Source organism: Salvelinus sp. IW2-2015, linkage group LG20 (genome assembly GCF_002910315.2).
Source record: "Salvelinus sp. IW2-2015 linkage group LG20, ASM291031v2, whole genome shotgun sequence".
Taxonomy (NCBI): Eukaryota; Metazoa; Chordata; class Actinopteri; order Salmoniformes; family Salmonidae; genus Salvelinus; species Salvelinus sp. IW2-2015.
The window spans coordinates 55,499,170-55,510,397 of record NC_036860.1 but is presented as its reverse complement, the minus strand read 5'-3'; the positions used below and the strand labels follow the sequence as shown (position 1 = coordinate 55,510,397).

The 11,228-nt window shown below is 40.7% G+C and overlaps 1 protein-coding gene and 1 pseudogene across 1 annotated transcript; one reads left to right on the top strand and one right to left on the bottom strand.

Annotated features, from left to right (window-relative positions):
* LOC111980014 (piggyBac transposable element-derived protein 4-like) overlaps positions 1–11,228 on the top strand; it is a 459,185-nt pseudogene that overhangs the window by 391,468 nt on the left and 56,489 nt on the right.
* LOC111980977 (heat shock protein beta-1-like) lies at positions 4,295–8,981 on the bottom strand. The gene is made up of 3 exons (XM_024012075.2): positions 8,339–8,981; positions 8,116–8,179; positions 4,295–7,869 (listed from the first exon to the last, which is right to left on the bottom strand). The coding sequence occupies exons 1-3, from the start codon at positions 8,739–8,741 to the stop codon at positions 7,710–7,712; spliced, it is 627 nt and encodes a 208-aa protein (XP_023867843.1). The 5' UTR covers positions 8,742–8,981; the 3' UTR covers positions 4,295–7,709.

Here is an 11,228-nt window from a genome sequence, read left to right as displayed (position 1 = left end):
CCTGAGCTCAATTTCGAGTCTCATAGCAAAGGATTTGAATACTTATGTAAATAATGTATTTCTGTTTATTTATTTTTTATAAATGTGCAAACATTTTTAAAAACCTTGAGTTGTCATTATGGGTATTGTGTGTAGATTGATGAGGAAAATGTTTTATTGAATGAATTTTAGAATAAGGCTGTGAAGGGTCTGAATGCTTTCTGAATGCACTGTACTATGTCTGTCAGCAACAAACCTATTCACCATACCTAAAATATTATCTGGCCTAGTGACCTGTGTATGGAGGTCAATGAGAGAGTGTCGAATTTGGTCCCCAAAAAATGTATGGCTTATTTGCTACGTGATGTTTATTTGATCGAATAGATGTTTCATAATGCTTATTAAGTTGTTACGAGTATACTGATATAAGTAGGACACGTGACATCCCGGCAACGTTGTCTTGTGATGGCTATGCATATTTTACAATAATGAGATGTATCCACCAATCCAAAGAAAGAATAGGCGGGAGCTAGACAGCCTGCCGTGCCGCTTTGTGGACAACGACWCCCATTGTTAGGGCAGAGAGACTTGTATCTTGTCAGTATATCCATAATCTTTGTTGCGGTGCAGTAGGCCTGTGAGCAGTAGTGTAGTGGTGCCTGGAGAATCAAATCAAACTTTATTTGTCACATGCGCCGAATACAACAAGTGTGGACCTTACCGTGAAATGCTTACTTACAAGCCCTTAACCAACAGTGCAGTWCAAGAAGAGTTAAGAAAATATTTACCAAATAAACTAAAGTAAGAAATAATAAAAAGTAACACAATAAAATAACAATAATGATTCTATATACAGGGAGTACCGGTACCGAGTCAATGTGCAAGGGTACAGGTTAGTCGAGGTAATTTGTGCATGTAGGTAGGGGTGAAGTGACTATGCATAGATAAATAACAGAGAGTAGCAGCAGTGTACAAAACAAATGGATGGGGGGGGGTCAATGTAAATAGTCCAGTGGTCATTTGATTAATTGTTCAGCATTCTTATGGCTTGAGCCTTTTGGTTCTAGACTTGGCGCTCTGGTACCGCTTGCCGTGCGGTAGCAGAGAAAACAGTCTATGACTTGGGTGACTGGAGTCTCTGAAAAATGTTGGGGCTTTCCTCTGACACCAATTATTATATAGGTCCTGGATGGCAGGAAGCTTGGCCCCAGTGATGTACTGGGCCGTACGCACTACCCTCTCTAGCGCCTTGTGGTCAGATGCCGAGCAGTTGCCATACCAGGCGGTGTTGCAACCGGTCAGGATGCTCTCGATGGTGCAGCTGTAGAACTTTTTGACGATCTGGGGWCCCATGCCAAATCTTTTCAGTCTCCTGAGGGGGAAAAGGTGTTGTCGTGCACTCTTCACAACTGTCTKGGTGTGTTTCGACCATGATAGTTTGTTGGTGATATGGACACCAAGGAACTTGAAGCTCTCGACCCGCTGCACTACAGCCCCGCAGAAGTGGGTATACTCTCATTTTCATTTCATTTAGGGGGACAAGATAGTTAATAGATGTGCTCTGCAGGGAGTCAGTCACCCTCTTGATCTGCTACATCTCATCCTTCTCAGCAAGCTTCCTATCGACTTCCCCTTTTGCTTAATTGAGCTCTAGCCTGGACATGTTTACTATTTACTATTTAATTTGGAAACAGATTAGGCCTGAGACACTTGAAATATAGATCAGATTATGTGGGATTTGGACATCTGGACATTTGACAAAATTCWAGTGGGAGTTGGAGTGGGCTATCACAGTGCATACTTCAGTCTACAGTATCGTACAGCTGTCAACATAAAATTATAGCCTAAGGCAAGTGTTCCATATCATCACACACCAAACTATTTCTGTGACACAAGTGGAAAATCATATTTGGATAATGCAACAGAATATCCTTGCAGGTGGCAGTGTTGAAAAGCCATATAATACGATTTATTTAAAATATCACTTTACTTATTACTTTGGTGTAGTTACGAAACATTCTACTGCACTGATAGTAACATACGCATTTCACTGCACCTCCTATAACACCTGCAAATCTGTGTACGCGACCAATACATTTTGATTTGATTCATGTTCGTAGGGCTTCTTAGGCCTACATAAAGTATGAAAAATATTGTAACCTATAATATTGTAAATTTAACTGGAACTCATATCCTAAGAAAAACAATAGTTTATTCTGCCTGTTTAAAGTGTGCTGCTAATTTAGTTGTCACCTCTTCCCGTGGTCTTTCTGAGTTGCTGAGCTTTATCCTTACAGTACACATCACTCATCTCCCACATTAGTCCTTTGTTTTTGGTAGCCCTCATTGTCCATGATGAAAACCCCTGTCATAGCCACTGGAATGGTTATTTAAATAGTAGAACTTCTCATTAAACCATAATCAGTGAGCGTCTGTTTTWAAAAAATATATATTTTTAAATGTTTTGCCCCTTTTTCTCCCCAATTTCATGGTATCCAATTGGTAGTTACAGTCTTGTCTCATCGCTGCAACTCCCGTACACACTCGGGAGAGGCGAAGGTCAAGAGCCGTGTGTCCCCTGAAACATAACCCAACCAAGCCGCACTGCTTCATAACGCAATGCCCACTTAACCCGGAAGCCAGCCGCACCAACGTGTCGGAGGAAACACCGTACATCTGGCAACCGTGTCAGCGTRCACTGCGCCCAGCCCGCCACAGGAGTCGCAGGTGCGCAATGGGACAAGGACATCTCTGCCGGCCAAACCCTCCCCTAACCCGGACGACACTGGGCCAATTGTGCGCTGCACCATGGGTCTCCCGGTCGCGGCCGGCTGTGACAGAGCCTGGACTCCAACCCAGAATCTCTAGTGGCACAGCTAGCACTGCGATGCAGTGCCTTAGACCACTGCACCACTCGGGAGGCATACGAGCGTCTCTTATTTCAAATCCCATACTAAGCACAACTAATTACTCCCAGACCAGGGAAGGAGGTCAAGGCCTATGGATTTAAAATATCTTATGCACACGTGATATATCAAGCCCAGTGGATACTATGTGGTGTTACTGTAAATAAGTAATATTCACAAATCAAGGGGTGACTGAAAATATTACAGATTGTGACTCTTATTAATTCATTTGAGGAAACCATGTCTCACCATCAATCATATTTGTCCTGTTTCCATTTTCATATCATGTCAACACATTTTGTCAAGTACCATGGATAGGAAAGTAGGATGGTTGGTGTTAATGACTAACTCATTTAGTTCTGTAACTGGGAAGATCTTGAAATCTCTACCACATGGGATCAGTTATTGGAGCTGTTTTTAATAGCCTGTGAGACATGAGGAGGAGAATTTAGACTGGGTAACAAGGCTCCCATGCCTCTCATGTTCTACTGCTTTGCCAGTAGTGCTGCACCAAATGCCAACACCATCAGCACCATTTAAACATCCCTCTCACACCACCACTCTAAAGGTTGTGTGGCCATTTAAAGCATTTGATATTCATTTTATTGGCTGGGAACACAGTAAGGAAAGTAATTGAAAGTTGTGTTATCCTGGCTGTACTCCATCAAAGGAGACCKTTATGTTTTCTACTTAAAGTAACTTGACACTGGGAAAAACACCAAGCAGAATATGTTTTCTTAAATGATACCTTCTTTTGGTTAATAAAACATGTTCTTACATACATACAGTGCCTTCAGAAAGTATTCAGCCCCTTTTTACTTGTTCCACGTTTTGTTAGGTTACAGTCTTATTCTAAAATTTATTAAATCGTTTTTTCCCTCATCAATCTTCACACAATACCGTATAATGACAAAGCAAAAACATGTTTTTAGAAATCTTTGCTAATTTTAAAACATTTAAAACTGAAATATGACATTTACATAAGTATTCAGACCCTTTAATCAGTACTTTGTTGAAGAACCTTTGGCAGCGATTACAGCCTCCATTCTTGGGTATAATGCTACAAGCTTGGCACACGTGTTTTTTGGGAGTTTCTTCCGTTCTTCTGTGTCAGGTTGGATGGGGAGTGTGGCGGCACAGCTATTTTCACGTCTTTCCAGAGATTTTTGATCTGGTTAAAGTCCAGTCCSTGTCGCTAAAAAACATCACAACAGCATGATGCTGCCACCACCATGCTTCACCATAGGGATGGTGCAAGGTTTCCTCCAGACGTGACACCTGGCATTCAGGCCAAAGAGTTCAATCTTGGTTTCATCAGACTAGAGAATCTTGTTTTTCATGGTCTGAGATTCTTTAGGTGTCTTTTGGCAAACTCCAAGCGAGCTGTCATGTGCCTTTTACTGAGGAGTGGCTTCCGTCTGGCCCCTCTACCATAAAGGCCTGATTGGTGGAGTGCTGCAGAGATGGTTGTACTTCTGGAAGATTATCCTATCTCCGCAGAGGAACTCTAGAGCTCTGTCAGAGTGACCATTGGGTTCTTGGTCACCTCCCTGACCAAGCCCTTYTCCCCCGATTGTTCAGTTTGGCCGGGCGGCCAGCTCTAGRAAGAGTCTTGGTGGTTCCATACTTCTTCCATTTCAGAATGATGGAAGCCACTGCTTTCTTGGCAACCTTTAATACTGTAGAATTTTTGTTGCCACCCTAGCCCAGATCTGTGCCTCGACACAATCCTGTCTCGGAGCTCTACGGACAATTCCTTCTACCTCATGGCTTGGTTTTTGCTCTGACATGCACTGTCAACTGTGGGACCTTGTATAGACAGGTGTGTGCCTTTCCAAATCATGTCCAATACATTTTATTTACCACAGAGGGACTCCAATCAAGTTGTAGAAACATCTCAAGCATGATCAATGGAAACATTTCTAAAAACCTGTTTTCGCTTTGTCGTTATGGGACATTGTGTGTAGATTGCTGAGGATTTTTTATTTTAATACATTTCAGAATAGGGCTGTAACTTAACAAAATGTGGAAAAAGTCAAGGGGTCTGAATACTGTTTATAACAAATCTAGTAAGTCTAGTCTTGTCTTACAGACAGAATGTACATATTTGTTTTTATTCAAAATKTATGCCTAAAGCATGTTGTTATGGATTCTTACACTGCCAGAAATAGGATAACAAATGCAGACATGATATTCAGCTGACACTGACTGGGGCTTCCAGGGGTTTATGGGGCTGAAGGCACTAGGACTAGTTTCCTGTGATGCCCCAAACATAGGATTGTCTTGTTCAAGCTCGACTCCGCTTCTGGACACAAGTCTCACCTGAGGTAAATCATCAAATTTATAGTAGGCCAAATGTATATACAATAGGGCCAGGACGATACCAGTATTGCAATATTTTTCGGTGTTTTCATAATTTTTCAACAATTTTCAGACAATTCGCATGTGGCTGAATCTCACTGGAGAAATCATCCAAGCAAGGGAAACAGCACCCCCTTGTCTCTGTATGTGTAGCTCATGTATCTGATGCTGTCTGGAACAAAATAGTATGACATGTTGCCACCGTAGCATTTAACTGATTGATGCCAGCAAGCATTTGGCCTCCCTTGATAAAAAAAATATTATATAATTAGCCAAACTGTGGGTTGTCCTGGTGTAGCAAAACGCCCCCCAAGAGAGGCCAGTTTGGATTTGGCTGCACACCAATCAAATCACATCGTAAGCAAAACGTCATCATCGTCAGAAAACATGTCTGTTTCTCGTCTGCTTGTGTTGATGTCCTGCAGTAGCTAGCTTGCTAAATCAACCCTTTATTAGATTAAGCAGACTGTGTTTGTCTATTGTTGTGGCCATAGATGAAGATCAGATCAGATTTTATGACCAATTCATGCAGAAATCCAGGTATTTCCAAAGGGTTCACATACTTTTTCTTGCCACTGTATGTATATTTTTTAAAGTGTCACTGGACTCGTCTGAAGGTAACCTATACAAATAAATGGAAGTATGAAGGTGGTTTTGTGGCAAAAAAAAAGGGGTTAAATATGTGTCCAAAAATATATTTCCTGAGCTTTCTTATATCTCCTAGATATAGGACAGACACTTCAAACCTTAATTCTTATGATTTATTTTTTGACTGTCTTTTTTGCCATTCATGAATGTGTTATTCAATGCATTTCTATGGTCTATTGTAGTAATTTAATAATAAAAAAATATATATATATTTATACTTACAGAGGACCTAAAATGTAAAATCAATTGGCTTTATGATCATTGGTATGACCATCAGTAGTTTGTATACAAAGAATTTAACAGCTTACATAAGTGCCCCCAACCCTCCTCAATATGGGTAGTTTTGCCATGGATTGTTAATTGCTTTTATTTATTTTTAAATATTACATTCATAGAAATAGCAATATTGAAATGTATGATTTGTAGAACTGTTTCAGCATTCTTAGAACTTCTTAGGGCTAGGCCCCTTTTTTCTCAATTTCCGCCTGAATGACATGCCCAAGGTAAACTGTATGTTGCTCAGGTCCTGAAGCCAGAATATGCATATTGGTACCATTGGAAAGAAAACACATGGAAGTTTGTAGAAATGTTWAAATAATGTAGGAGAATATAACACAATAGATATGGCAATGGAGAAAATCCAAAGAAAAACCAACCAGAATTTTTTKGGGGAGCGAGACCATGCTCTTACAATGGAAAGTATAGGGGCATACTGAATTCTAGCTCCCATAGGGTATCAGCCGTCTATGTTTAAGGTTTCAGGCTTGTAACTTCCAAAACGAATAAGAAATATCAGTTTTAGTAGAGAGACACAGTCTTGGAAATTCATGCTTGGGCGCGCCATGAAGACAAGACACACCTGCTAAAATTGGTTTCCTATTGAACATACTTCTTTCCGTAAGAAATATTATAGCTTGATAACATTTTAGGGTATCTGAGGAGTAAATAGAAACGTATTTTGACTTGTTGAAACAAAGTTTAGGGGTAGATTTTCGGATTTCTTTCTCTGCATGTTGAACTAGTGGATTACTCAAATCGATGGCGCCAACTAAACAGACTTTTTGGGATATTTAGAAGAATTTTATCTAACAAAACGACACTACGTGTTATAGCTGGGACCCTTTAGATGACAAATCGGAGGAAGATTTTCAAGAAGTAAGTGAATATTTAATCACTATTTGTGAATTTATGAAACCTATGCCGGTGGAAAAATATTTTGATTTGGGGCGCCGCACTCAAACAATCGCATGGCATACCTTTGCTGTAATAGCTACTGTAAATCGAACAGTGCAGTTAGATTAACAATAATTTAAGCTTTCAACCAATATAAGACACTTGTATGTACCTAAATGTTTAATATCCATAATTTTTATGATTATTTATTTGAATTTGTATGTACCTAAATGTTTAATATCCATAATTTTTATGATTATTTATTTGAATTCCAGATTCACCGGAAGTTGTCCCGCTAGCGGGACGCCTAGCCCTACACATGGTAATTTTTACTCCCAATTAATCTATCATTTGACAAATGAGAAAGTACATTTCATCAGTCTTGATTATTTCTGTTTATCTTGGTTTTGCTAGTTAAATCATGGAACATGATTAACCAAAATGCATAGAAAAACCTGACAACCTTGTGGTTACAGTGAGAGTAAATTAAGTTATAGGGTTTCAACAGCAATAGAAGCCACTATGTCTGTCATTTTGAATGACCAAGACCTAATACACAATCACATTTTTGTCAAAAGTTGTCAACACTGTCATTCGCTTCTAATCTAATTGTGATGGATCTCAACATCTGGACAACTGGATTCACTCTTTCCCCTCCTGCTCGTGCTTGATCTGAATGGGGATGACCATGTCACTGGGGAGGATGGTGGTAGCTGAGCCTGGTAGAGGTGCTTCTACTAAGAGAACCCCTTCACCAGACAGAGATGAGCTGACGTGCTGCAAATCCACACCAGGGAGCAGCCTTCAACAAACAAACAACAACAATTTGCTTACAACACAGACAGGCTACAATGGGTTTACTGTGGTTCAAATGGCTAAATGTCATCTGTTTTAACAAATTTAATTAAACCGTGGGAAATTATTTAATATCTCCTATAACAATCAACACAAAGACTTTCAATTGCACACATTATTTATTAACTTCTTAGTTTCATTACCGGGAGATGTCCTTGATGACCTTGTTTCCTATTCAACCATTACAACTTACTTGTATTTCCTTATAAAGCACCTTGAGACTGATCCATGTTCGTCTTCCCTTTCATCATGTTGACCTTAAAATATAAGTTAAGAACAATTATTGAAGTAATGGAATATGGAGCATGTGGACATCTTAACAACATTTCAACAGTAAATTGTCAAAGATATTTATCAATGGATGTTCCAAAAACCATATTCCGTTTTTTTTTTAACCAGAGAAATAATGTTCCTACCTGCAATCTCCAGGAAGCCCCCCTTGGTTTTGATTGATATCTCCTCTGGTGAGAAGTGATTAACATCCAGGGTGATCCTCCAACTGCCCTGTCCCGTCCTGATCTCTGACACTCCTCCAGACAGTTGCCTCTGAAGCCTGGCTAAAGTCTGGGGTGCCACTGCAGCAGGGAGAACAGTGCTGAGGCTGAAGAGGGGATAGCGTGTGTACCCTGGCCAGGAGGATGATGCCAATGTATTCCTAGCCCAATCTATCCAGCTCACATCGCCTGGATCCAGGAAAGGAGGGAGGCCAAAGTCCTTCTCCATGATCATGTGGCTAGGCTGTGTCCACTCACGGAAAGGATCCCAATTTACATCTCGGCGGAAAAGAGGACGTGGTAATACCTTGTTGTGGTCAGCCATGACTTCTGAATCACCTTCTGAGAGTGGTACTGGGGGGTGGAACCTGTCTCCTCTCTTAGTTTCCCCTTGGCTGGCTAATGTTATTCCATCTCTATTTAATTACAATGGCTAAGTCCGGTTTAATGACTTAGACTCGCCATACAAAAGAGCAGCTATATTTTCCCCCAAAGAGTTCAGGAAGGCTGCCTCATAGTGGGATGGATTGCCCTGGACAAATCAGCATCACTCACAACATTTATATACCCAGCTGATCCATTCTAGCACCTATCAAGCAGTAAGTGTTATCCATGGGATGAGTTGATAGGCATGGTTGGAACAGTGGTGTTGCTCCTCTGTTGCCATGGGACCTGCAGAGGATAACTCAAATTGTATTTATAGCGCAAATGGCAAGTAGTTGGTGGATGAATCCGGCAACAGCAACGATGGGGTTTATTCAGTGATTGGCCTCTGCAGTCTTGTCATATACTGGTGCTCTTTGTCCTCTCCATAGTAATCGTATCGCTCTGCTATGTGCAGGGACAGCATGTACATTCACCACAGAAACTGCTAAGCAACCCCTGAGCTACAGTATAAACAGGGGGGGGGGGTTCCAGCCTCAAAACATTACCTTTCTGTTTACACCACTGTTGGAGCTTTGGTATACTCAGATACCTAATATGTTCATATGGTTATTTTGCAGTGACTTCAACTTCTATGTACATCTATGGGCATGTAACATTCACTCACATGTTGACCCTGTGGCTCCTACATCTGAGGGAGTGGTGGAGTTCTAATAGAAAGACTGACGCTATAGAGAGGAGGTGGAGAATTTTGATATGACGAGCCTGTAGGTCTGTCCTCTGGGTTTCCCTGCTTCACTCACTTTCAGAGGGGAATGAATCTAATAAGCCTGCGCCAGTGTATCAGATGATCTAACATAATGTCAGCACCTCAAGCCCTCTCCATTCATTATGCTCAACTCCAGTCTCTTGGGTGAAGTTCCACTTGTTTATGTTTCTCTCCCACGTAATCGATAACTCAATGTTATTTAACTAGGCAAGTCAGTTAAGAACAAATTATTTTTTACAATGACGGCCTACCCTGGCCAAACCCTCCCCTAACGCGTACCAATTGTGTGCCGCCCTATGGGACCCCCGATCGGTTGTGATACAGCCCAGGATCAAACCCAGGTCTGTAGTGACACCTCTAGCACTGCGATGCAGTGCCTTAGACCGCTGCGCCACTCGGCCCCCTAAACTCCATTTTACATTTACATTTTAGTCATTTAGCAGACACTGTTATCCAGAACGACTTACAGGAGTAATTAGGGTTAAGTGCCTTACTCAAGGGTACATCGGCCAATTTGTGTTCACCTAGTCGGCTTAGGGACGCAAACCAGTGACCTGTAGGTTACTGGCTCAACGCTCTTAACCGCTAGCTACCTGCCTTTAGTTGATACCGTAGTACTGTAGTAGGGAAATGTGGGTCAATATTACGCCAGATGGCTACATTTATTACAGAGTAAAAGATTTGGAATGTGACATAAGTCACACACTCTTAATCTTTACAGCTCAACTGAAACTAAAATGAAAACTAATCATGAAAAAACAATCTAGTAAACTGAAATAAAATAATGAACAAACCCATTAGAAAAACGTTAACTATACTGAAACTATTATCTTTGACTCCAAAATGAACTAAAATAAAAAACGATCCTGAATTATGTTCAGTTCTATTTTTTTGGGGAGGTGTCAAAAATTTAATAGGTTTTCCAAAGGGGTTTTCAAGCTTCTGAATCTGGCGGGTCACATTAAGATTAACTTTATAATTTAAAGGTAGATTCAATGAGATGACGTTGCCAACGAGCAGCACCACAGATATTGGTTGCGTTTGAGTGGTAAGTCTAACGCTTCGAACACACCGGCTGCGTCATTGCATCACTGCTGCATAACATTTTGCGCAGCTAGGCAACTATACTGATGCAGGTACCTTTTGCAAATGGTCGCATGCGGTTGRACACATGGAAGAGAGAATAATTTTCGCAGTATCCTCAAAACCGTGTCTTTTTGACACAACTGCTGACAGCTACAGGGACATAAACACAAAAAAATGCTGCTTGGAGACAAGTGTCCACGATAGTAGGCTTGCCAGGTCAGTTTAGTAGTGAGCTTGTGCTAGATGTGGCTAGTTWGCGTTAGCTAGCTAGCTAACCTAGCCAATGAGGTGGTCGTTGGTCTCATTGTTGAAAGAGCCTACTCTGCCTATCTTTACTATTTATTATTGCATTTCGCTCCAAAACTGCATTTTGGAGGGAAATTATATTATAGGCTCTCACAATTAATTTGAGGATGTCATCGAATAAATAATATACTTGGCAAATAAATGTATAAAAAATGTAAAGAAATTATGCAATCAAACTGTTTTTATGTAATCACACATTTTTACTGAATGTGTGTGCAAAAAAAAATCTACATTCATATTTTGCTACTTTCTGTCAAGTCCACTCAT

Coding starts and splice junctions, on each gene's coding strand:
- LOC111980977 (XM_024012075.2), bottom strand. CDS start 8,741: ATGGCTGACCACAACAAGGTATTACCACGTCCTCTTTTCCGCCGAGAT. Junction 8,180..8,338: donor GGGCTTCCTGGAGATTGCAG/GTAGGAACATTA, acceptor TTATATTTTAAG/GTCAACATGATGAAAGGGAA. Junction 7,870..8,115: donor TGCTTTATAAGGAAATACAA/GTAAGTTGTAAT, acceptor TGTTTGTTGAAG/GCTGCTCCCTGGTGTGGATT.